Genomic DNA, 25,329 nt, shown 5'->3' with positions numbered 1-25,329 from the left:
TATGATCGTAGTTCTTTTGCTTGCTAGACTTGACAATTGTGCTGTCATTGAGAATAGGTTCATTTTTTCGACAGCATAAAGGTCAACTTGAAGCCATGGGTACCATGAGCAGGGCCTCCAACTCCCATCTTCCAAATCCAACGACTTGGATAGGAGCGTCGCAGTTAAACTTGCACGAGTAAAGCAGTTTCAGGAGAAGAGATTGTAAAGTTAATGATTATACAATGGGAAATTGTGAAATACAAAATTGAACATTTTGCTCGAAAACAAAGTCTAAGTTATTGCAGTTCCAAGGGATATATGCCGACATAACCAAGCTATGTGGAAACAAAATTTATGTGGAAAAGAAGGACAAGAAGGCTCAAATGCAAATGCAGGGGATTGGTGGACAGAGACCAGATATATGTCAAAGAGAAGAGAAAGAAGAATTCAACAGGGTGAAACAGGATATATGCAAGAAGTGTAAGTATTGGAAGGGAATAGAAGAAGAAAAGAAAAAATCAAAAATGCCGACCAAGAATGGGTATTACAGTACAATGGCAGGTCCAGCGAGCTAGAAACTGGATTGTGCCTCGTCCTGCATGAATGACGATGGCAAAAGAAAAGGAAGAGGAAAAGGGAACCCGAGAATAGGAGAGGGGATCTTGGGAGAAGAAGGGAATCATCAAGAGGTTCATGACGTGGGATGAAGTGAAATGTCTCCGCTTGTAGAAACATCGTGGCGCAAGTCCTTCAACCATATGAGACCGTGAAGTTTGTTCGTAGAAATGGAAGGCGAGCAGGATCAGCATAGGTCACGCTTTTATGGCCACCATCCCATGCGTTTGTAACTGTCGACCATGGCACGAACACTATCGGCATTGAATCGCTCGTACTTGGGCTTCCAACCCACAGTAGACTCGAATAATGAACCATCAATGGACATATCCTGATCCTTGAGGACGTCAAGCTCCAAGAAGGGACTGATAGGACCGGGGCGCTCGATCTTGCTCTTTTCAATCAATTCAGCCCACTCTTGCAGACTGACCTCGTTCATATCGTCGACCGCATCATCAAGATTCATCTTGGCTAATTGTGAGACGAGAGATCCAATGAAGGTAACTTTCAGGCCGAACACCTCCGCCAGGGCATTGGCGACATGTTCCTGTTGGGTCTCATTGTGATCGACAACATTGAAGGCCCAGGGAGCTGAGGGTTCTTTAAAGATTGATGGAGTACCCTCGCTCGAAGCGGTTCGCCCAGCACGCCATTTCGCAGCCTCGAACAAGGCGCTTGCGGCATCCTTGACGTGCAAAGTGTTCACCTTGACATCCTTAGTGTAGAGGAGCTCGAGATCTTGACCCATTTCGAGGTGAACACGGGCCAGACACAAGGCCATGGCGAAATAGCCGGAGTTGTATTCACCATAGACGTGGGGCAATCGCAGGGCACAGTAGTTCAAACCGGGGATCTTGAGAATTTCCTCTGCGGCTTTTAATTTCCACTTGGCCAGCTTGTGCCATGGCTGCAGTTTATCGAGTTCCTTTCGCGGAGAAGAACCACTTTTGTAGACGTGGGCGGTCGAGCATTCAACATAGGACTTGATGCCACGCTTAGCGATTTCCTTGCCTAGCATAATGCTGAGGTTACAGCTGCGGGCTTCATAGACATCGTCTGGCTGGGAATGCCGTGTTTCGCCGCCACAGTTGATCACATAGTCGAATTGTTCACCGTTGGCTCGATCGAAAATCCGCGGGAGGTGTTCTATATCCGCATGGTCAGCATTGTAATTAGTAAATGATTTTCTCGGTGTTTTTTTTTTTTCTTGTCTCTTCCTCTTTTTCTTTCCCAAGCAAAACTCAAGATATTCAGGGATACGCCACTTACGTTCACGGCTGGCGTCCGCTTGCACGAACTTCTCCTTAGAACAAGCCTCTTCAAATTCGGGGGCTAACCAGGCCAACTGCGGTAGGACTTTATCCACCAACCGCACTTCAGAAGCCAGTTGATTCTCATGAAGATGAAGTGCTACATGGCGGCCGATGAAGCCTATCAACCCCTCCCCAAGCACGGGGACAACACAGTCAGCCTTTCATCCTCTGGTGGGGAAATTCGGAAATACACACCAAGACCCCCCAATGATCAGAACGGCAGGCTTATTGGCGTCAGTCATGATGAGACAAAGCCAATGGTTCGAAAGAGGGGGAGGAGGGGAAGGTGTATAAGATTATTCTCCTGAAAAAGTAAATAAATAAGTAAAGAGGAGACACAAAGCAAAAAAAAAGGAATACTAGAAAAAGAGTAAAAAAAGGAGGGGAAAAAAGGGAAGAAGAAAGAGGAATTGAATGGGGGCGAACCTCCCGCGGGTTTTTTGGTCCACTCGGCGCATCGCTAGAAAATTCGGGAAGATCGTTTCTTTCTCTCCTTTCCTCCCTTCGTCCTTACAAGCCCATCTTCCCAGTCTAACGACGCCGTTGATCTATAGTCGCTCTACCAAGTGGAACCCCCTCATTAACAAAAAGTGGAGTTTATTTTCCTTTCGTCCACACAAAGTGACGTCGAAGTCTTGTCTCTCCCCCCTGGTTGAAATGCCCCATGGTTCTGGGATCGTGGGATCGCCCGGACCCAAACTTGGGAATTTCTGGGGATGTTGCCATTGTGTGGTTCTATCTTGATATTCTGATCGCTCGCGTACTCTGCATTGTGTATGAAGTTGCAATTGCACAAAGTTATGATGTATGTATATTGCACACCATATGTTAATTTCTGGCTCGCGGCTTTCTCTTTGAAACATCCTCGACTCCGCAATTCCCGTCTGAATCACTCCTTTTCTTTCAAAATCGCTTCAATGCGAAATTCCGCCGCTTGAAACTTACCCTTCTCATCCGCATGCCAAGCACAACTAACATGTCTCACCAATTCCTGTAAGTCCTGATCAATCCCTCGACGAATCACAAAGGTCGTTCCAGACCATCCGAGGTGGATTCGTGCATACGAGAACCGTGGGCTATTGCTCTCTTCACGGAGTTGCCGCGCACTCGGGTCACCCAGATCGGATGCTTCGTACTCCATCCGATCGATGAGCTCCGAGCTTGTCCCAAACATCTGCCATCCCAGGGACCGTGCTTCTGTCGGACAACTGTCTTCTCGAATGAGGAAATATGTTCTTTGATCATGGGCCGCAGGGTCCGTGGGGTAGCAAATTTTCACTGTTCAAATAAGGTTAGTCGAACCATGCATACAGAGTATGGATTGATAGCGAGTTATCTGTTTGAGAGGGTAAACTCAACGCACAAGGCTTGTTATGCCGCCTTATCTGAACGCGATCTCGATCATTCTGTGACTTGGCTACGGGTTCGGCGACGGGATCGGCTGCAGAGTCGGCTCTAGGCTCAGCCACAGGCTTGCGCGGGCCGTGATCTCGGTTGATAATGCTTCCTTGCGTAGAAAGAGACGCTTCTGTCGGACGAGCGGTGTTTCTTATGGGTTGAGGGGTGACTGATTCATCCTGCTTGACGCGGCTGGGAGTGAGAAGTCCTACCTGCCCTTTGTACGGGTCAGCTTGAGCAGACTGGACGAGCTTCACATGCTGCGTAGTCTGACTGGTCTGAGCGCTAGCTTTAGTAGGCTGAGCCTGTTCAGCAGCCGGAACAGAAGGAGGTGTAACAGGCTCAGTGGGCTGGGTTCGCTGAGCAGGCTGGGTAGCAAAAGGCTTAGCAGACTTGGCAGGCTCAGTAGACGAACTCGTAGACTTCATTTGATTAGCAATAGTCCCTAAATAAACGATGGGGATTTCCAGACCCCTAGGAAGGATCAACAGACCGCTGAAAAGATGGATGCACGTTTTGCCTTGGACTTTCCTACAGAGATCTTCCACAATAATATCTCAACGGCTTCCGTGATGCTAATTGATGTTAGAAACGTCCATTGAAAGGGACTTAGACGAGAAACTCACTGCTTCTGGTCATGAGGCCAACTGCATGTATCTTCATCCGCAATAAGATATTTCTCTCGCACTTCCGGGTGATCTCCCCAGTATTCCTTTCCGAAGCTTGCGAGGAATCGTGTAGCACATGCATTTCGCCTCCACGGGTCATCTCCTGCCATTTCATGCCACGAGTACTTATTCAGTTCAGCGAAGCTTTCTAGCTTGCGCCGGAATGCCGCGAAGACGTTGTCATCTTTAAGGTCCAAGAAGTTTTGAAATCTATTGTATGGCGCGCGTTGAGTTAAGAAACCTTCCTCGAGTAAGTGCCTCAGATGATCTTCGCTCTTTTGACGTTCAGTATCTCGTCCAGGGTTGGTGCTGGCCATCTTGAGAATATCAGTGTTTGCCATAGATGGATGTCGTCATTACGGTTTGGAGGAGACTCACCACGGACATCGTTCGATGAAAGAGTGGGAGCTCTTGTAGTTGATTGATATGCTGTTGTGGAACAGAAAAAGTGTGTGAAGTCGGAAGGTGTTAGAGAAAAAGAGAGAGGAATAGGAGGAAGCGGAGAGGGAACAAGAAAAAGACAAAAGTGGTATAAGAATAGAAAGTGATACTAAAGGATAGTCAGAGGGGTTGGTCAATTCAAGTCTGGTTGGGAGTTTTGAAGTGAGAGAAGTTGTAGAAGTGAAAGTAGAAGTGACCTTTTTAATATCACGAACTCCGAGTAGTCCAATGAGTGGCAATTTCGGCTCTTCAGTGTAGTTGAGTCTCTTAGTCTTATGGAATATCGCAATAGAAGTTTTGATTAATGTATATCCTAGAGAATCCAGGCAGGCCACGTTCTTAATCAGATTAAATTCAAAGTAGGGACCACCTGTGGTGTATTCTTGATGCTAAGATGGAATCGGTAATATAAGCAAAACTAAACACAAGGGATATGAATATGATAACTTCAAGAAGCACCCAAGTATCTCAGAGAGTTCTTTAACTCCTTCACTGCCGTGTCGACATCATCGAAGGTGAGCGCAGACACGGCCCATCGAGCATGCTTTTGGGCCAACGAAATAGAATTATCATCTACCGTGTGCGTAGGCTGACTCGGGGCAGCCGGTGCAGGTGCAGGTGCAGGTGCAGGAGGTGCAGGAGCTCGCGCTGGAGCAACAGATGGAGAAGTTGCTGGGTGTGGTATATAGGCGCTAGCAGTAGTCGGGTCATAGAATGATGCTGGGTCTGGGGCGGGGACAGAAGGACTATCAGCTGGTGGTGGAAACGACGAGAAAGCGTTCGAATTTCGCGAGACGTGGGATGTAGCTGCATCTGCAGACCCTGGTGTATCAGGTAGGTTAGGTATAGAAGCCGAGCCACCTATCGCACCAGGAGTGGATGGAAGCTCGAGTCCTCCTGGCTGCGCACCATCGATGTCTATTTTCTGTGCTGGTGAGCCAGGTGCGTTACTTGGGACAGATGGAATATCAGGCACAGATTGCTCCGGGGCACGTGGCATCGACGATGTTCGAGATGGGTGTAGTGACTCGTCCAGAGACGATTTATTAGCCATCTGTCGCCCGAGCCGATCTGCTTCATCCGGGATCTCCTCAACAGATGCCTGTCTTGGCTTGGAGGCCTGCTCCGCCACTCCTTCGTCAAATGCTTGCACCTCTGGGTCACCAACTGTCGCTTCTACTTCATCTTTCTCTGGCTGCGGCGCGGGATTAGAGGCGTTAGGATCCTCCCCGGCCTTGATCGCTTTCACAATTCGAACTGCATGATACTTGGCGAATTTGATTCTCCCCGCAATCTCCGGCTCCAGTTCGCCCCATATCTGACAAAGTTCAAGGAATATAGCAGCTGCCTGAAATGTGTCTGCCGTCTGTCTAGAAGCATCCTGTAAGTCTCTGGTCTCATTGGGGAGCCTGTTGCCAGTAAGTTACTCACTTGGTAACTTTGTTAGCTGTCATAGCAGCCTCGGCGCGATTGAAAACCTCCAAGCCGAACTGCTCAACGTATGCACTGGCTGCAACCTCATCTGTTACTGTTTCATTCTCCGGGTTCTCGCTTTTGAACTATTCCCATTTCCAGCGTCAGTACGTTCAGCTTCCCAGGCAAACCGCAAGGTGTTGGCCGTTGGACAACGTACCTGTTCCAACCTTTCCACCAAGTTTGTCGTGTATATTTTGACCTCATCATCTGAGTTATGAAGGCCTCTCTCGATAATTTGGTTTACAATATGAAAATGACCTATCCCGTTCACTGCGATCAGCTCTGAGTTCCATCGCGGGGGTGGGGGGGTAAACACTGACACCAATAGGCCACCACCGGTTTCGCCTTCTCAATTTGCGCCGCTCGTAGGGCAAATCGTCCGATATCAGCACCTCGTAGCGAGGCGGGAATATTACTCGCCATGATGAAGTGGGTGGGAGCAGAAGGTACTTTGAGGAAGAGAAGCTTGAGGCAGATGACGTTTGGAGTTCGGAGAACCGACCGCCCGTGCGGAGACTAGCAGCGCTACAGTTGTATACACCGTAGTAGTTATATGTATAAGCAGGTCGAGATTGGTGGTATTGCTGCCTCATATACCTTTCCTAGGCTACCAAAATTTGATATACATTCAAGAATTCAACAAAGAGTGGTAATTTACTTGCCATTTCTCAAGTCGAGTGACTACTCCGTAGACCACTACGCCTTGGTCTCGACAGAATGGACTTCTTGACCCTACTGGCACCAGCAGTACCGGTATTTTTGTTGACAGAATCTCCATCACGATCTTTTTCCGTTCTAGTTGAAGAAGGCTTGGATGTCGTAGGTTGTTCTCCCTTTGCAAGCATCGCTACCAATGTCTCGATCCTTTTCCGCCGCGCTGTCGGCGAAGATGTTTGAACGCGCCACAGCACCGAATATCGATCACTCTTATTTAAAGCATTGAAGAACGCTTGTGCTGATTGGCTCCCCGCTAGCGCTGCAGCGAAATCATCGGGGACTTTCATCGTAGCAGGGCCAGCATAGGCACGCTGCCAACGCCCATCGGCCTTTGCAGCCTCCACTGCAGCCAGCCCGGCAGGGCGCATTCGACCCATTTCGATTAATTGGCCGATTGTATTCACATTTTTCTGAGACCAGATACTCTTTGCACGCCGGGGAGTATAACGCACAAGCCACCAGTCTTTATCGAATCCATTTGCGCGCCCATCGATCCACCCGAAGCATAGTGCTGTTTCTACAGCATGTGCGGCGGAGACAGATGGTATACCAGAGCTCTTTTTGGCTAGTTTGAGATAGAATCCCGGGGCTTTTAAATGCTCTTGCTCGAGGAAGTCCTCTAGTTCTTGGGCGTTGGGAAATGCGTATATTGGAAGATCTGAAGGGGGCTGTTTGGATGACATGGCAAAGTTGGACGTGGAGGATAAAAATATGTGCACAGCAAGGAATTTTCCATAAGTGATCTGGGTATTATACCCAGCGCAGTTAATTGCTTTTCAGACTCTGGGGGTGTTGGTCTGAAGTAATTAAGACCATTTCGTCAGTGGTTTACGAGGCTGAGGTGATCCTTGCGGCCATCGGTCAGTGCACTAAGACGGAATGGGCCGGTGCAGGACGAGTATATCCATATTAAAATATGATATTTCTGAGTTGATAATCACGAAATACTTGTCAAATAAAAACACGAGCAATCAATCACTAATGTATATCGACATTAGTTACTAGTGTCGATATGTAACAAGCGTCAGCTCTACGAGGGGTAATACATGGCAGCCCTGCCATGTAATACCTCTCGAAGACTTATCAAAGTAAAAAATGCTATTGGTTTCTCTATGCAGAGTTTTCATTGCTCATTGAACCTTCGAGTCATTTCTATGAATCGTCAATAACCCAATTTCCCAATTCAACCCGTTCCTCCGCCAGTACTTCCACTTCAAAATGGTCCTCCACTTGTCCTCCAGGACCCCCAATCCGCTCAATCACAATCCAAACTTGACCTCGTGATTGTAAACTGGGTGATAAATCGAAATCTTCGACTCGCACCCCAGATGTCGTGTCGCAGTGGCTTCCATCCTCCGATGTGGCCAATACTTCTTTATATGGCCCTTGTCCGAGTTCCACGGTCATTAAGACTGGTGACGGTGCAACCGTGCGGGACCCGATCTTCGAAAGTTTATTTCTAGCAATCAGTTTGAGCCGGGTCAAGCGAGGAGTATGTAAAGAGATTATCATCCTGTCTTTCCCAGGGCGAAGGATACCGACGTCAGACAAGGTGACCCGGCGACCGGCAGATTCGGAGGCTAATGGGTGCACCTTGCACGGAATGTCAGAGGATATCCAGAGAGTGAAGCGACCTATCTGGTCGGGTGCGAAAGTTGAGCACACAATTGTGTACACTCCCTTGTCGAGCGACTTCGTCTCAGCCAAGGCACATCCGCGACGGTAATCACCGCTATCAGCAATGATATCTCGACTACGTGCTCGCGCAATGCGTTGACCATTAGACCAGAATATTTTGACATGGATGGCGAGATCAGCTTCTTCGGATTCTAGGAGGATGGAAATGTCCGTCTTCTCCGATACCTGTAAGCTGAACTGCGGGTTCGACGGGTATCGAGCCGACTCTGCATTTCCTCCAGCTGTCAAGGGAGTCCACGAGCCAATCGCCTTGCTCAGGCACATGTATTTGTCTCTTGATGGTGCTAGGGACACAGGGGAAATTGAGAGAGCGGAGAGAGTAAAGTTCTGGCTTGCTGAAGGCAGCGATTGTTCTGATATCACCGCGGTATATGTTGTCTTGGGTGGCATCTCGAGTCTCATCAGCGTATTTGGAGAATCAACATAGGGACCTCGATGAAGAGCGCCATCTGTAAGAGATACACGTTTTCCGTCAGCTTGGAAGATATATATACTAATGAATCCCAATCCTCTGTTGCCGGGATCCGGGTCCTTAATGAATTGATGGTGATCGGTCCTGAAATGCTTGCCAAGCAGCAACCACACAGTACCTCCAGATTCGCTATGAACGGAAAATTGGGGGTTCTTGATGAAGCAACCGGAAATGACGCGTCCATGAGAAAGATCCCAGCTGAAATGGATATCCTGGCGATATTTGAATAAACCTGGGTTCCAGTTCAAATAAAGATTTTCAAAGTTTTGCAGAACTTCTTCACAGTCCATCCAGAAGGTCCCGGGGGATAGATGGGACTGTAGATCGTCTCGAGTAGCTCGCATGCTGGTAGGCTCTGCGCCAGCCCATGGATTTTTCAAAAGGAACTGGCGACGCCCTTGGGTCTCATTCATATCCAGGATTGCATAGTCATGTTCGCTTACCAACCCCAGACCTTGCTGCTCCAGCTCAGTTAGCCTTCCAGTCCCAATGGTCAGCACGACATCTCCATAGGAAAACGCGTTGTATAAGCGACCCCATATCTCATCTGAGGTGGAATCCTCGTTATGTAAAAACACCTGTTCAGGTATCCAACCAGTCAACACCCAGAGGTCAGTACCTGAGTTGCTCCCGGGAAAGTCATAGCCACCGCGAACTTTTAGATAGGCCTTTTCCACAAGAGCAGGCCAGAGGAAATTTGGATTGTTTCGATCGATCACATGGAGAGATCGTGATGTTTTGGAAGACGGTAATCGGTCATCTATGACTACCTTTCTAAAAGCTCCGTTGAAATAAAACGAAAAGATGTACTTTCCCGTAGGTGAAAGCGTTGGACTTGTAGAGTCTCCGTCACAGGGGTACATGGCAGGTGATGCATGCTGATAAAGTTAGTTGTGATTCTACCCCAGTAAAGAGAAGACAGGGTACATACATTTCCTAGACCTCGCTCTGATCGGGAAGTAGTAGCACACAAGCTAGCAACCACAGAGCAGTCTGTGAGTACATCTTGTACCAAGTCAGTCTTCCCCGCTACTGACATGACTGGCTTTAGACCAGTATTAGATTGCTGCTCCGTAGCATTACTTCTGCGCAAGATTTCTGTAGGTCTTTGCCAACCGGCAAATATATCCCGTTGACATTCTGAGAGATGTAAATCAGGTTTGTCCCTAATCTCAGTTAAATGATGTTCTCATCACTCCATAGTGAGGTACTTTTTCCCACTTACGTGAAAATGGCATCATTATCGTATGTTACAAACTCCGTCGGGGCCGGTGGTTGGCTCCATGGTGGGAAGACAAAGCCATTGAGCTTCGCTCCTTCAAGAATGATAATTTCTTCCCGAGTTGTAAGCTTTCGTGTTGATTTCTGGGGTTGTAAACCGGGGGAAGGTTTTGATCGGGCAGCAGACTGCCAGTCTGTGGCCGACTTAATCGCTTCGGCCCGAGTCAGAAGTTCTTTGCATTTTGAATCTAATTGTCTTTTATCATCCGACGGTGCCAATCGCAGAGCTCTCATGTAATGCTCCGCGGCATCGATGGCGGCCGCGAGTGCCGCTTTCTGTGAGGTTGCGGCAGCGATGGCATCTTCGGCTCGCTAACTGCCGATTAGCTTCGGGTATTTTTATCAGATCCTGGGGGGGATGAGGGGCGAGGAACCACAAAGTGGAATGGACAATGTAAAAACATACCACTGCCTGAGAAAGAAGTGAAGATGGAATGGGTCCACCTGGTCTAGACATGACTTGCACAGACTCTGGCTTTCTTTCTGTCAAGGCAATCTGATCGTCGTAGGTCCAAAAACAGCTTGACGACTGACGACTGACGATGCGCCCCGCAATGCACTTCGGACAGCCGCAGGTCTCACACACACACACTCACCCCCTCCCGAACAGCTATAGATCTCCACACTAAACCTGAACGAGCTTTAAAAACTCGGAATAGAAAGCGACCGGCGAGCTTGATTAATTCCGATAAAATACTTGGTTTGTCCGAGCTCGTGCGTGCAAGGGAAGTGCTCTCATTCGCTCTCATTGGAGAGAGTCGCAAATGTTCAAACATGACCGAGTGGACCTCGGCTCATTTCGTCACCGCCGCGCCGAGGTGCTTTTTTGCCTGTGCCTTTCCGGTTATCTTCCAACTCGGTCGTGCTCTTGTCGGGTGACATCGGTTACTATGATCTCGTTGTCGATTCGTTCATCATTCTCGGCGGCTTCTTGATCAACTTTTGCTTTGTCGCTGCTTTCCTTTCCTACGGTCAGCTCAGGTATCTCCGTCTTCGGAGTCTTCATCATCTAAAGGGCCCCGCTTCTATTTCCCCTTTCATACTCTTCTGCCGTTTATTTTTCCCTTTTTTTTCTTTCTTTTTACTTGAATTCTCGGGGTGGCCTTTTAGAGGTGTCATTTTGTGAAGGTAGTATTTGGCTGGGTTTTTTGCTCTTTCAATCCACATCATGGCTGGTCAATCGAAGCCTGTGCGCCTTTCTCCTTGGGGTAGCGCAGTTGCAGGTGCAACTGGCGCAGTTCTGGCAAATGCTGTGGTATACCCACTTGATCTGTGAGAGAAATTGTCCAAATGGAAAACTATGAGGTTTGAGTCCCGCTAATTGCTCTAATCTCAAACAGGGTCAAGACGAAATTGCAGGTCCAAGTCAAGACCGAAGGTTCTGAGAAACATGAGGGAGTCGACGTCTACGAATCGACTTTGGATGCGATCACCAAAATCACCGAGAAGGAGGGCATCAGTGGATTGTACTCTGGAATTGCTGGCTCATTGCTGGGAGTAGCTTCAACCAACTTCGCGTACTTTTACTGGTACAGCATCGTCCGAACCCTTTACATGGCATCCAATAAGACCCCCAAGCCTCCAGGAACCGCCATCGAATTATCTCTCGGTGCAGTTGCGGGTGCAGTTGCTCAGATCTTCACTATTCCCGTCTCCGTCATTACTACACGCCAACAGACACAACCAAAGGGCGATAAAAAGGGCCTGATTGAGACAGGTCGAGAGGTAGTGGAGAGTGAGGATGGTTGGTCTGGTCTGTGGCGTGGCCTCAAGGCCAGTCTGATTTTGGTTGTAAACCCAGCCATTACCTACGGTGCTTATCAGCGCTTGAAGGATGTCTTTTTCCCAGGCAAGAATAACCTTAAGCCCTGGGAGGCATTCTGTAAGTTATATGCCTTTTGTCATTCGTCTTGCTTCCTTTTTATTCTGTGAAAACCCCACTAATAGTAATCATAGTCCTTGGTGCCATGTCCAAGGCCTTGGCCACCATTGCTACCCAGCCTCTGATTGTCGCCAAAGTAGGCCTGCAGTCTCGCCCGCCACCAGCTCGGAAAGGCAAGCCCTTCAAGACCTTTGGTGAGGTCATGAAGTTTATCATTGATAACGAGGGCCCGGCCGCTCTTTTCAAGGGAATTGGACCACAAATCACCAAGGGTCTTCTGGTGCAGGGTCTGCTCATGATGACCAAGGAGAGGTATGTTGAGCTATTATTTTGTTTCCTATTATGACTTCTAACTTTTCCTTTCTAGAATGGAGCTTCTGTTCATCGTCCTTTTCGCATACATCACCAAGCTTCGGAAATCGAAGCTCCAGAAGGCCGCGGGCACTGTTGCTGAGCAGGCTAAGACTAGCCTGCCTGCAACCTTGAAATAGACAACTGCTCGAATGATGCCTTTGTTTCTAATCTACACCCTGAACATTCGCGATCAGGGACTCTTTTTTTTGGCCTGTATCCGGCGTGTCGGTTTCTTCATTTTCATGCGATTTTCTTTACTTGTCTAGATTCCTCTCGGCCTTCGTTTGTCGAACACATACCGGGGAGTAGAAACAAACACATACTCCATTTCTAACCAAATTAGTGTCGATAGACTTGTACATAAACAGTCGACTGTGCAGTTACCCTCAAATTTCATCATTATCAATCTATGTATTGCATGTATCGATCCAGTGGACCATTCCATAATTCAAAATTTCTGAGTTATTGTTGTAGATTGTACTTATAGATTAAGCGCTAAGTCAGTACGTGCAGCCGCTTCTCGGCAACGATTGGCCGGCGGAAGCTATCACGCTCCGCGATCTCCCTCCGCAGATAACTTGAACAATCCTCGGCTCTCCGACTCACCTTTGTTGAGAGCCCTACCAATTTGAACGCGAGGGTATGGGTCGCGATGCGATGGCCACCATGGAGCTCCGAGTCAGACAGTGACGAACCAAAAAAGGAGTCCACATCCTCCATCTTTTCACGCCTCGCATCCACAACAAACAATCCCGGCTCGTACATCGACTGGTCTGCCTTTCTTGAACCAAGGACTCTTGTTCCTACGGTCCTATTGACAAGTGGCATTCTCCTCGGCATACGATTCCATCGTCAATATCTACGCCGTATCCCTGATGCTCCCAGCATATCGCCCTCCTTCCTCCGGCGTCGCTCCATCTTCGGTTCTGTAACTAGCGTTGGTGATGGCGATAATTTCAGAATATTCCATACGCCCGGTGGAAGACTGACTGGATGGGGCTGGCTCCCTTGGAAGAAGATCCCTTCGAATAAGAAGGATTTGAAAAACAATACCGTTTGTCTCTCTCGTCGATAAACACCTCTGTCAGCTCCGTTCATCCAACTGATATACCCTCTTCCGAATACAGATTCATATCCGGTTAGCTGGTGTGGACGCTCCTGAACTCGCTCACTTTGGTCGTCCGGAACAACCTTTTGCGCGCGAAGCTCATGTCTGGCTTACAGAGTACCTTTCTAACCGCCGAGTGCGTGCCTCTGTCTATAAGCAGGACCAATACAATCGCGTGGTAGCGAGTGTGTTCGTGAGACGCGCATTCGACTTTCCGCCATTTCGTCGGCGAGACGTTTCTTATGAGATGTTGAGACGTGGTCTGGCGACTGTTTACGAAGCTAAAGTTGGTGCAGAGTACGGAGGTGATGCGATGGAAAAGAAATATCGACGGGCAGAATGGCGGGCCAAACGTCGGTCAAAGGGACTGTGGAAGGGTTACAATAAGCTTGGTTCTGATTGGGAGAGTCCCCGAGAGTACAAATCTCGCATGGGTAAAAATGAATCCGCGGAGAATGGCGGGAAGTGAACGTAAACCCCATGAAGTCGTCAATGTTCATATTATCTGGGATGTGTGATTTTCATTTCACGAATTTCCTTTAGCTTCTAATATTTGTCGATTATCCATAGATGTTGACTGCAATTATATATGAATTTCAAATAATACTCCTTTGATGAATATGATAGTCAAGTCTCGGGCTATTTCTTTAGTCATCCAATAATTTGAGACTCGGGGTAAATATGCAAGCACGAGACGATCTTCAAGCCTCGATGTGAAGGAGGGTATAACGGCCCAGAACCCCATTCTCTAGCCAATAAGCGAGCCCCAGGGGCTCTAGCGGGTAGGATTAAAATATGTATGCAAGCTCATATCAATTCTCAACAAAATCTTCTCTCGAACTCGGCGAACAGCTTGGGGGAGATCTCATCGCTCGAGTTCCCCTCTACTCGCCAGAGACAACCACGACGGTCGTAGTGATCAAGCAAGGCCCGACTGGTTTCTTCAAACTTCCGCAAGCGTTGCTTCCATGTGTCGATAGAGTCATCTTCTCGTTGAGTCAGCGGTTCGCCCGTAACATCGTCCTTTCCAGGGGTTTTGGGCGCATTAAAATCAGTGTTGTAGACTCGACCGGACGGTTCGTGCACCCAGCGTGATGCAATTCGATTTAGAATGACGGAAGCGGGGGTGATAAGTTCGACGACAAAGTTCACAGGGACAAGTTTGTCGAGAGCTGTCGCTTGGGAAGCTGTCCGAGGGAACCCATCCAGGATAAAAGATGCAGAGGAAGATATTGAAGGGGGAGGTGCAGTGGATGAAGAGGTTGATAATTGTGCGGAGGTTTGCGGTGATGTATCAGATGGAGGGAGCCAGCCCTTGGACGATAATTCGGAGGAAATGAGGTTCAGAATCATCGAGTCGGGGACGAGATTGCCGGACTGCATAGCAACCTCGGCTTGGACGCCTATTGAATATTTGTTAGCGATTTCGTTGCGCATAGATCAGATCACTACAGGAGTCAATCAATGCGACTTACCCAGTGGTGTCCTGCGACGCACATTCTCGCGCAAAAGGTCGCCGGAGCTGATGGAAGCTAACTGAGGAAAGCGAGACAGTAAACGCTCGGACTGTGTGCCTTTTCCGACGCCAGGAGCGCCGACAAGAATAATGCGCGCAGCCTTTTTCAACTGCTTCGCCGTTTGGGACATATCGGGGGCGAGGCAATATCTGGGGAAGTTGGGGAGGGAGCCTCCAAAAAGTTGTCCGGGGTTGGTCTGATATCAAATGACAATTCCCCGAGAACGGTTCCTGAAAAACGGCGCGGGTGACAGAGATAGCTGGGGAGATTGGGGCTCAACGAAGAGATGAAAGATCGGACAAAATGATTTATTGCTGATACATTCCGGGTGAAAAGGGAGAAACCGGATCGGAGCCGTATTTGAGTATCAGTCGTACAGTCTCGAGACTACTGCGCATATGACCAATTTCGCGATTCTGTGGGGGTGCTTTTGCGGGTTCTCTCTGTCTTCGGCAGCCGGTGAGGAGAAAGTCCAGAGCTCCGAGGGAAATAATATCCAAGCTCCTTAATAGCGAAGACGATGGGAATAACAGCCACGCCAAAATGTCCGATCTGGTCAGCAGATGATCTCAAAATTGTAATTGAGTAGATCAATACGTAGTCTTGATTACCATTTTGGGGCACACTTCGGCACGGACGCTCTTCACATGTTCGACTTGGCCTCGAGACTTTATGCCTTGGTGCCTGAATCCCTTACCTTGGGTGATTTAAATCACGTGGTTTGATGCGCGTCGAGAGGAAAGCGTCGCGTGAAAGTCGCGTCTGCTCGTTTTAGTCGACGATCGAGTGGTGAAGTTGATCCAGTCTATCACAACGAGGACTTCTCACTCGACTGAATCCTGTGCCACCAACATTATGATTCGACAAGATGCCCACCGAATTGACCCTAAGCGCAGGGCAATCATCGACCCCAAGAAAAGGCAATTTGCCGCTCCCATTTACAAACAGCAGGACTACCCGTTTCGTCTAAATCTGTATGATACGCCGCCAACAGCGGAGATCACCCTTGAGCAATTTGAACAATGGGCTATTGATCGATTGAAGAGTGCGTGAAGATCCTCTTGCACCTTCTATGAAAAACACGACTAAATTTTGTTATTTTATAGTCCTCGCCGAGATCGAAGCATGCTCCTATCGCAACAAATCCCCCGCCGAAACCGCGTCGCATATCACCCCTCTCCTCCAGAAATTCCTTCCTCTTTCCTCAAATACATCGTCTGCTACCGGAGCCTCAGACCAAAGATTAAAAAATGAGCGGCAAAAGGATCATTATTCTCATTTCATTCTTCGCCTCGCCTTTTCGGCAACCGAAGACTTACGACGACGATTCGCGCGTGCTGAAACAATGCTTTTTCGGTTCCGCTTTCAAAATGATGACTCTAGAGAGCGCCGTGCTTTCGTTGAGAGCCTGAATCTCGATTGGGAACCAGTGAGTGACGAGGAACGTCATGACATCACTGAGAGCCTGGCCAGCTCGACACCTGGCCTGCGTCGTGTGGATGATGAAACCTGGTATAAAGTAGACTGGGAGAAAGTCCCCGAGCTCGTAGAGCGCCGGTCTGTTTTCCTCAAGAGGGGCAAGGCCTATGTTCCAGGTAGGGAACAGCTGAGCATGATTATGGCCGAGTTTACTGCTCGACTTGAGCGATCACTTGAAGTAAGTCATGGTGATAGAACTTCGACCTGATTCTGTTGTGATGATCTAGCTAACCTATCATAGTTAACAAGCCGAGCTCTCCCCCGATTGGATGAGGATGACCGTTTAACCCCCATCTTAAACCATCTGTCCAAGAACTTTGGTAGTGCAGAGTCCGTATACTCCGAGGGCGAAGGACATGTGGATGGAACCGCCATCACTGCAAGCTCCATTGACTCCCTGTCTCAACACTTCCCACTATGTATGCGCAACTTGCACACGAACCTTCGCAAAAATCACCATCTGAAACACTTCGGTCGACTGCAGTATACCCTGTTCCTAAAAGGTATCGGTCTTTCACTCGAAGAGTGTATAATCTTCTGGCGCCAGTCCTTCAAAGGGAAGACAGACGACGAATTCAACTCCCAATACAAATATAACATCAGACACGCGTACGGTGATGTTGGTGGTGATGTTAATCGTCGGGGCCGGGGATATCCTCCCTACTCATGCCAGAAAATCCTGAGCGATAATAACGTCGGTATCGGCCAAACCCATGGCTGCCCTTACCGTCATTATTCCGTCGATAATCTTGTTGGACTCCTTCAATCTACCGGCGTTAGTGACAAGGAGGTCTTGCGTGGAGTGCGGGAGGATGTTGGTAAACAACGCTACCACATTGCTTGCAATCGGGTCTTCGAGTTTTCACACAAGAACGAGATCAAAAAGGTCAAGGAAGATGGAACCTGGACTCAGGCTGACCTGGATACCATCGTTCATCCTAACACATATTTCAAACGTAGCTATCTGCTGAAGCAGCTGGCTAAAGCTCCGGGCCGAGATGCTTGAGTGCATTTTCCCATGTGAATTTTTTTTTTTTCATGAGACAAGGCCGTACAATTGGGGTCAATTGGCGTTAGACTGCTATTAATTATTATTGTTTTGTACATTGAAGGATGCATTTACGAAGAAGCTTTGTTTGTTCTTTTCTTAATGAATATATTCCATAAGTCTGACAAAGTCGTATATGAGTGTAACAAGAAAAGAAGAATTACGGAAGAGGTCTGTGACCACAGCTGATTCCCAATAAATCCGAAAGGATCAGAATGACCTTTCAAAACCAGGTGCCCAGCAACGGGTCAAGTCGATCTTCGCTCGACGCTAAGACAACATCATCATGGAATGACCAGACGTTGTCGATCAAATAATGTAAAATTATATTGTAGTCGGCGTTGAATTGAAGAAAGGAAGAGAATGCAGTGGCCGCGCCGAGATTTAACGCGGGCGGATACGGTGAACGGCAGCGACCAAAAGCGCTGCAACCTGGCCTTAATGGGGGAGGCGGGCACCTCCACACAACAGACTCACCTTGGTGCTCCCTTCTATCCACCTAGCTGACATCGGGGCATCTAATTTTGGGACTGGGTTTTGCTCCGGTGTAGTTCTTTTGTTTAAGAAGTTCCCAGGAGTCCCTCGAAAACCGAGGTTCGATTGCGACTTGATTTGCTCCTTGCCCCCCCCTCCTCTCCTTGTCAACACCGCCTCCCCGAGACCTTCAACATCAACCACAACAATGGATTTCGAAGCTCTAAAGGATCAATGGAGCGATGTGGAGGACCGTGATGGCATTCGCCTGAGCTGGAATACTTTCCCGAGCTCTCGCATGGTTCGTGCTTGAATGAGCGCAATCCGCTCGAATACTCCTCTTGCATCATCTGCTAAGACTAGATTTAGGAAGCCTCTCGTCTGGTTGTTCCCATTGCTGCCGTCTATACGCCACTGAAAGAGAAGCCAGACTCGCCATTGTTGCAATATGAGCCTGTCACCTGCAAGCAGCCCTGTCGAGCTGTCCTCAACCCATACGCGTAGGTGTCAGGCCAAATAACCTCGGAGTAATACAGTGAACTGACCGCTACAAGTACTGTCGATATCCGCGCGCGGATCTGGATCTGCCCGTTCTGCTTGATGCGCAATCCCCTTCCGCCTCACTATAAGGATATCGACGAGAACACGATACCCCCAGAGCTCCACCCTCAGAGCACCACCATCGAGTACCAATTGGCACGACCCGCTCCAGCTCCTCCTATCTTTGTCTATGTGGTCGATACTTGCCAGGAGGATGATAGTCTTCAGGCGCTCAAGGACTCCCTTGTCATGAGCTTGTCACTCCTGCCCCCGAATGCGCTGGTTGGTCTGATCACCTACGGAACGATGGTATGCGGAATAATTCCTTATCCCTTTCAGGCAAGATGTGACCCGTATACTGATTAAAACGGATAGACACAAGTTCATGAACTTGGATACACCGAATGTGCCAAGTCCTACGTCTTCCGAGGTAACAAGGACTATACCGCCAAGCAGGTGCAGGAGATGCTGGGTCTTGCCCAGGGTATCCGTCCGGGTATGCCTCCTCACCAGCAACCGCAACGCCCTCCACTTGGTCCCGCAGCACGCTTCCTTCTGCCGGTTCAGCAGGCCGAATTTCAGATCACCAACGTCCTCGAGCAGCTGCAAAGGGACCCCTGGCCCGTGGCCAACGATAGACGTGCTCTCCGCTGCACTGGTGTGGCTCTGAGCGTAGCCGTTGGCTTGCTCGAGACTTCTTTCCAAAATGCAGGTGGGCGTATCATGAACTTCACTAGTGGACCAGCCACCGATGGCCCAGGCCAAGTTGTTTCACCTGAACTGAAGGAGCCTATTCGTTCGCATCACGACATTGACCGTGACAACATCAAGTTCTATAAGAAGGCCGTTAAGGTATGTGATTCATTGATTGCGCAGTTCATTTTGGTGTCTCTTATCTAATATGTCACTAGTTTTATGACAATCTTGCCAAGCGCGCCGCAAACAATGGTCACGTCGTCGACATCTTTGCTGGATGTCTGGACCAAGTTGGTCTTCTGGAAATGAAGAACCTGTCTAATTATACTGGTGGTCACATGTTGCTGACCGACAGCTTTACTTCATCTCAATTCAAGCAATCCTTCGTACGAGTGTTTGACAAGGATGCCAATGACAACCTTTTGATGGGTTTCAATGCTTCACTCGAGGTCCTGACCACCAAGGAGCTGAAGGTTACTGGTCTCATTGGTCACGCAATTTCTCTCAACAAAAAGTCAAGCTCAGTCGGTGAGACAGAGTGCGGTATTGGCAACACTTGTGCGTGGAAGATGTGCGGTATTGACCCATCGTCCAGCTATGGTGTTTACTTCGAAATTGCCAACCAAGGCGGCCCGGCTGCCGTACAGCCTGGTCCTCAGCGAGGAATGATGCAGTTCTTGACATACTATCAACACTCTTCTGGGAACTTCCATCTGCGTGTGACAACTACTGCACGTCCTCTCAGTGGCCCCGCGGGTGACCCTACGCTCGCACAATCATTCGACCAGGAGGCCGCCGCTGTACTCATGGCTCGTATTGCTGTCTTCAAGGCTGAAGTGGACGATGGCCCCGACGTTTTGCGCTGGGTGGATCGTATGCTTATTAGACTATGCTCGCGCTTTGCCGATTACCGGAAGGACGATCCGACTTCGTTCCGACTGGAAAAGAACTTTACTCTCTATCCTCAGTTCATGTTTCACTTGCGGCGAAGTCAGTTCTTGCAGGTCTTTAACAACTCCCCCGATGAGACCGCTTTCTACCGCCATGTCCTGAACTACGAAGATGCTGGTGACTCGCTGGTCATGATCCAGCCAACATTGGACTCCTACTCTCTGGAGGTTGAAGGCAGTCAACCCGTTCTGCTGGACTCTGCTTCCATCCAGCCCGCCCACATTCTCCTCCTCGATACCTTTTTCCACATTCTTATCTTCCATGGCGAGACTATCGCTGAGTGGAGGAAGGCCGGATACCAAGATCAAGAGGGCTACGAAAACCTCAAGACACTTTTGGATCTGCCTAAGGAGGACGCTAGGGTTCGTTATTTCTCCTGTCCCCTTTCAAACTATGATCAGAACTAACGATTGCGCCGCAGGAACTTATCGCCGATCGATTCCCTCTGCCCCGTTTCATTGTCTGCGATGCTGGCGGTTCTCAGGCCCGTTTCCTTTTGTCTAAGCTGAACCCATCGACTACACACACCACTGGTGGATATGGCGGTGGGGTGTCTTCGCAAACCATCTTCACCGATGATGTTTCTCTGCAAACATTCATGGATCACCTGATGAAGTAAGCATTTAATCCTTTTGAGTTCCTGGCCTTTCTTCATTTACTAATCAATCACATCAGGCTTGCTGTTTCTGGCACTAGCTAGTTGTAAACGAGATAATAGTCATGAGAGCAAAGGGCGGTCTGATATCGGCCCCTCGGGTCTTGTGTATCTTTAGCGGTGATTTGAATTTCATTTTTGACGCATCATAGTAGTAGACTGAATGGATTGATACCAAGGCATTGAAGTTTCATTTTACTGTAACAAGCAAGTGGCCCCAGTAGATCCGCTGATGGGGCCGGCAATTTGCACATTCCCACACGGTTCCCCGTCGACCCGCGTCAACATCATACTCGATTTGGCAGTGAGCTCCATATCACGTGGGTAGGTTCTCAGGGTTGTGCCCTATTACCCGTTTCGTCCACTCGCTTACCACTAGCCTCAGTGTGGATCCGCCGGCACGCCGAAGACTTCATCAATTCCGATCCTCTCTTTTTTCTTTCCTTCTCATCCACCCTTTCCGACAACCAAAGGCAGATTGACTACCTTTCGCACTCGCCATGCGTAAGTATCATCGCCTTGGTCATTCTTAATGGCGAACTAACATTTTTCTACTTATTCAGCTCCCAAGTTCGACCCCAATGAGGTGAAGATCATTCACCTGCGTGTGACTGGTGGTGAGGTCGGAGCCCAGTCTGCTCTGGCCCCCAAGATCGGTCCCCTTGGTCTGTCTCCCAAGAAGATTGGTGAAGATATCGCCAAGAACACCGGAGACTGGAAAGGGCTGCGCGTCACAGTGCGCTTGACCATCCAAAATAGGCGTAGGCGATATTCCTATCTTGATTCTTTATGAACTCTTTACTCACAGTGTGTTACAGAGGCTGCCGTCTCGGTTGTTCCCTCCGCCTCTTCCCTGGTCATCAAGGCCCTCAAGGAGCCCCCCCCCGTGACCGCAAGAAGGAGAAGAACATCAAGCACAACAAGTCCATCCCCTTCGATGACATTGTTGAGATTGCCCGCACCATGCGCACTCGCTCCATGGCCAAGTCTCTCCAGGGTACCGTCCTTGAGATTCTGGGTACTGCTTTCTCCGTCGGCTGCCAGGTCGATGGCCGCAGCCCCAAGGATGTCTCTGACGATGTCAAGGCTGGCGAGATTGACGGTAAGTTTTTCCTGCGTGCGTTTTTCTCGTGGACACCTGACTGATTATTTGGTAGTTCCCGAGGAGTAAACTGTCTTCGCGGAAGGAAAAATGTGGTTTTCTGCTTTTGTAACCAGCATCCACGCCTGCTGGAATATGCGGCGCTAGTTGCAGAATACGAAATATGCCTCAACAAAAACCAAAAGATATTCATGAGTCATGACTTGATACCTTGTTTTCTGCGCTCTGATGCGAGTGTCCGAATGAACAATTGGATCATCCTCGCATTCTTTTTCCATTCCATTCGTATAGGTTCTCCTCCCTCTTGTCCCCCACGCTTCCATGGTATCTCTCGCTTGTCCCTCCTTCGGCGACGAGGTTCCTGAAAGCTTAGACGCTCCGGCGCACCCCAGTTTCCATTCTCAAACACCTTGCAACACTCTGGCCCTTACCGTTCTTTCCCTGCGGGGTCTGGACAGTTTTTCATTGTGGTATCCGGCTTATTTTAAGCAAGGGAGAGCAACCGATCCATTACTCACCGCGGTATCCTTAGAGTGCGCTTGCGTACTCCGTGGGTACAGTGGTCCATCTTTTGAGGTCTACATCCCATCAACGATTGTCTTAGGGTATGAATTGATTCCGTAGCTTCGTAGAAATGCATCCTTTAGTCAGAGCTCGAATTGAGCGTCTCATCAATCCCTTCATTTCTACAAGTAAATGTTTCACTGAAGTAGTAGTCATGATTGAATGTACTACTTTAATAGTAGTTGGCCCTTGTTGATCTGCCCAAGTGTTAAATGGAATTCTATTCCACGTCATTCGACGATGGATCATTGAGCACTGGCTCCAGCTTTTTTTAAGATGGTTGATTCTGGGTCTTATTCCTAACGAATAGTGACGATTGAACCTTCTACTATACCAGTATTATGTACATAGTATGACTTCGGTATGCAATTTTATGGCATTTTTATATCTCTACTACTGTAACTCTCATGTCTTGCTGTCGTGATCCATACCCAGGTATTTACTGCCTACAGTGTAATAAATAATTCCTTCTGAGTTACCGTATACAATATACTACGTAGTAATACTACTACCATGGTAGTGTACTCGATATGGCTTAGGTTCCTGAACTCACATATTACTATTGCAATACTAGTAGTAGGCTAAACGACCATCAATACCAAGCCTGAAGCTCTCGCTTTGATCCATGGATATGCTACTAGCAGAGTTCAGATACACAGAGGGCGGCAGTTCAGGCTTGTTCGCGCCTTTGAACGATGAGGTCTGAATGGAACAGGAAGACAGAACGGACCTTGAGAACTTTGCATCCACCTGGGCGTGGCCAAATGCAAGGGGAGAAACAGAAAAGAGAGAAGTAGGTCAATTTAAGCGCTCTCCGTCTTTTGCGCCTCTTACGCCTCTTGCGCCTCTTGCCTTAATCTCATGCCATGCTTATAAGCTCTCCTCTTAGCCCTATGTTCTTCTCGTTGTTCCTCGGTGGAATTTTCCCTCTTTGCTTCTCGTCTTGCCTTGGCCCGTTGCTTCTCTGCTTCTTTCTGCTCCGGTGTTCGCTTGGTCCTCGACTGCCTCTCTCGTTCTTGAGATTCTTTCGTGTCTCTCTTTCCTCATCTGTCATTTTTTCAAACTGTTTTGTCCGTTGTCTCTTTGTCTTTGGCAATGTCCGCTTGCCATTGCTCTTCCATAAGGCTGGCAAACCACTCCCTTCGTCTAGTTCTGTTTATTTTTCGCATTTCTTCCTGTTGCTCCTCAGGAAGATTTCCAGGTTTTCATGATACTCTCCGCATCTCTCCCTTCTTTTTTCCTTTTGCCACTCGGAGAGATCTTGATACAATTTCTTGAGTCTTGCAGCTTCGTAGATTCTATAGTCATAATAATCATATGGTTAGTCATATAATTCAACGCAAAAATGGACTAGATTTGTCTTGCCGCCAAAAAGCTGGAAAGTCCTCACCGAGATCTACTCTCGACATGTACGGCTCAAGATCTCCTAGGTCTGGAAGGGGTACACGGTTCTCCCAGATCATCATCGCTTGTCTTCTGGGCGGTAAGCAGTGCGATGAGTCTTTTGTTCTTTTCCCGAGGGATTCTCAAATGAGCTGACTCCTTCAGAGGACTGTGCATACAAATTTCTACCCAGTCACCAAACTCTGGGTTGACTTGATACATCCGGCTCATAGCGTCTCTTAAGTAAGCACACAGTATGGAGCCCAGGGTGGCTTCTTCAATAAGACTTTTGATCCGTCCTGCTAGTATCTCCTCACGCCGTGTAGCCTTAATTGTAAACAAAGTGACGAAAGTAATTTCGGGGTTTTGTTCAACTAAAGCATCATGGGTGGAAGAGAAATGACACCAGGGTCCAGCAGTTAAACTATAAAAACGATTAGAAACAATAATGACAGTCATTCTCAGGCATGTTGCAATTGACAGGCTACTGAGATCTTCTTCTCTGCTGAAGACCTCCTGCAATATTAACACCAGCACCCACGTAAAGATATTCACCCTCTGGTAACGGCGAGGGCGGTGTTTGGTCTTTATCAGTAAGATTCTTTCCGTAGATCCCGTAATCTGTGGTATTGACCCTTTAGGCCGATTGAGTAGCTCCTTCACAACCGGCAGAGTACCTGTACTCATGAAGTGTAGTATGAAATCTGTCGAGATTTGTTCCACCCTATTGATTAATAGTATCGGTGTCTTTCTATTGTTGGTATTCGGTGGGCGAGATTGACTACTATGATAGATATAGTATCATATATATCATTGGACTTCAGTACCTACTCCAGTAGGTAGTCTCTACCAGTTCCTAGGTAGGAAGTACTTGTAATGACTTTCCATACCTACTACCTAGTAAGTTAGGTAGAATAATGTACCTACCTAGTTACATTTACAGGAATTCAATTATTTTCAAATAATGGAATTCCTAAACGAGTTGAACGATTATCTAATCACCTGAGCTTAGAATACCAATTTGAGTATATCAAGTATTCACTTGATCCTTAAAGTTCAAGTTCCACGCTTCCCCCAAGGCTAGAATTACTACTAGAACTACCAATTTATAATTAGGTAGTATGAAGTTGAGGTCTAAGTTTTTTTTTTTTATTCTGGAGGAAGTTCATTTAACAGTAATTTCCGCCATTTGTGTCCACCGGCAACATTAAACAAGCGCGGTCGGCTGCAATGCATACCTAGACTTTTCGCTGTGTCACTTTTTCAGTATATTTTTATCTGCATATGCAGTAGTATGAGTATCGGCTTGTGTAATACCATGGTTAATTGCGGACACCATCAGATACTAATATTGTTTAGTACGGAGTACAACGGATTAGTACTGAGAAAAGGATTTGGCCCCTTCTCAGCAACTTGAAGTTACGCACCAATGATGGTCCACACAGGAAGCATCTAAAAATAATCTACTGTATGGAGGATATAAGCCGTACTATATACAGCGTACATACATACTGT

At 48.1% G+C, this 25,329-nt stretch overlaps 11 protein-coding genes across 11 annotated transcripts; 5 read left to right on the top strand and 6 right to left on the bottom strand.

Annotated features, from left to right (window-relative positions):
* Positions 1–802: 802 nt before the first annotated feature.
* N7469_007761 (NAD-dependent epimerase/dehydratase family protein) lies at positions 803–2,152 on the bottom strand (the record flags this gene model as incomplete). Its single annotated transcript, XM_056646679.1, has 3 exons — positions 803–1,743; positions 1,867–2,068; positions 2,102–2,152. The coding sequence occupies 3 exons, from the start codon at positions 2,150–2,152 to the stop codon at positions 803–805; spliced, it is 1,194 nt and encodes a 397-aa protein (XP_056498230.1).
* Positions 2,153–2,799: 647 nt separating this feature from the next.
* On the bottom strand, positions 2,800–4,293 carry N7469_007760 (uncharacterized protein; the record flags this gene model as incomplete). Its single annotated transcript, XM_056646678.1, has 3 exons — positions 2,800–3,188; positions 3,274–3,839; positions 3,935–4,293. The coding sequence occupies 3 exons, from the start codon at positions 4,291–4,293 to the stop codon at positions 2,800–2,802; spliced, it is 1,314 nt and encodes a 437-aa protein (XP_056498229.1).
* Positions 4,294–4,865: 572 nt separating this feature from the next.
* N7469_007759 (uncharacterized protein) lies at positions 4,866–6,316 on the bottom strand (the record flags this gene model as incomplete). Its single annotated transcript, XM_056646677.1, has 4 exons — positions 4,866–5,787; positions 5,849–5,976; positions 6,051–6,151; positions 6,214–6,316. 4 exons carry the CDS (start codon positions 6,314–6,316, stop codon positions 4,866–4,868), a joined length of 1,254 nt encoding a protein of 417 aa, XP_056498228.1.
* A 245-nt stretch (positions 6,317–6,561) lies between these two features.
* On the bottom strand, positions 6,562–7,293 carry N7469_007758 (YdeI/OmpD-associated family protein; the record flags this gene model as incomplete). Its single annotated transcript, XM_056646676.1, has 1 exon — positions 6,562–7,293. The coding sequence occupies one exon, from the start codon at positions 7,291–7,293 to the stop codon at positions 6,562–6,564; it is 732 nt and encodes a 243-aa protein (XP_056498227.1).
* Positions 7,294–7,762: 469 nt separating this feature from the next.
* On the bottom strand, positions 7,763–10,518 carry N7469_007757 (calpain-like protease PalBory; the record flags this gene model as incomplete). Its single annotated transcript, XM_056646675.1, has 4 exons — positions 7,763–9,658; positions 9,712–9,946; positions 10,006–10,373; positions 10,468–10,518. The coding sequence occupies 4 exons, from the start codon at positions 10,516–10,518 to the stop codon at positions 7,763–7,765; spliced, it is 2,550 nt and encodes an 849-aa protein (XP_056498226.1).
* Positions 10,519–11,229: 711 nt separating this feature from the next.
* N7469_007756 (putative peroxisomal carrier protein) lies at positions 11,230–12,434 on the top strand (the record flags this gene model as incomplete). The annotated part of the gene is made up of 4 exons (XM_056646674.1): positions 11,230–11,333; positions 11,402–11,943; positions 12,018–12,255; positions 12,311–12,434. 4 exons carry the CDS (start codon positions 11,230–11,232, stop codon positions 12,432–12,434), a joined length of 1,008 nt encoding a protein of 335 aa, XP_056498225.1.
* A 515-nt stretch (positions 12,435–12,949) lies between these two features.
* Positions 12,950–13,874, top strand: N7469_007755 (thermonuclease family protein; the record flags this gene model as incomplete). Its single annotated transcript, XM_056646673.1, has 2 exons — positions 12,950–13,351; positions 13,425–13,874. 2 exons carry the CDS (start codon positions 12,950–12,952, stop codon positions 13,872–13,874), a joined length of 852 nt encoding a protein of 283 aa, XP_056498224.1.
* Positions 13,875–14,224: 350 nt separating this feature from the next.
* On the bottom strand, positions 14,225–15,052 carry N7469_007754 (adenylate kinase ADK2; the record flags this gene model as incomplete). Its single annotated transcript, XM_056646672.1, has 2 exons — positions 14,225–14,808; positions 14,881–15,052. 2 exons carry the CDS (start codon positions 15,050–15,052, stop codon positions 14,225–14,227), a joined length of 756 nt encoding a protein of 251 aa, XP_056498223.1.
* A 725-nt stretch (positions 15,053–15,777) lies between these two features.
* N7469_007753 (DNA primase subunit PRI2) lies at positions 15,778–17,407 on the top strand (the record flags this gene model as incomplete). The annotated part of the gene is made up of 3 exons (XM_056646671.1): positions 15,778–15,967; positions 16,029–16,579; positions 16,643–17,407. 3 exons carry the CDS (start codon positions 15,778–15,780, stop codon positions 17,405–17,407), a joined length of 1,506 nt encoding a protein of 501 aa, XP_056498222.1.
* A 724-nt stretch (positions 17,408–18,131) lies between these two features.
* On the top strand, positions 18,132–20,810 carry sec23 (GTPase-activating protein SEC23; the record flags this gene model as incomplete). Its single annotated transcript, XM_056646670.1, has 7 exons — positions 18,132–18,224; positions 18,293–18,423; positions 18,478–18,772; positions 18,839–19,315; positions 19,375–20,472; positions 20,532–20,725; positions 20,786–20,810. The coding sequence occupies 7 exons, from the start codon at positions 18,132–18,134 to the stop codon at positions 20,808–20,810; spliced, it is 2,313 nt and encodes a 770-aa protein (XP_056498221.1).
* Positions 20,811–21,265: 455 nt separating this feature from the next.
* Positions 21,266–21,936, top strand: N7469_007751 (60S ribosomal protein uL11; the record flags this gene model as incomplete). Its single annotated transcript, XM_056646669.1, has 4 exons — positions 21,266–21,269; positions 21,329–21,526; positions 21,574–21,867; positions 21,923–21,936. 4 exons carry the CDS (start codon positions 21,266–21,268, stop codon positions 21,934–21,936), a joined length of 510 nt encoding a protein of 169 aa, XP_056498220.1.
* Positions 21,937–25,329: the final 3,393 nt, after the last annotated feature.

This window comes from Penicillium citrinum, assembly GCF_028827155.1.
Source record: "Penicillium citrinum strain IBT 23319 chromosome Unknown utg000007l:1.0-2040159.0:1.0-2041076.0, whole genome shotgun sequence".
Classification (NCBI taxonomy): Eukaryota; Fungi; Ascomycota; class Eurotiomycetes; order Eurotiales; family Aspergillaceae; genus Penicillium; species Penicillium citrinum.
Note: the sequence above shows the minus strand (reverse complement) of the source record. Positions and strands in the feature narration are given on the sequence as shown.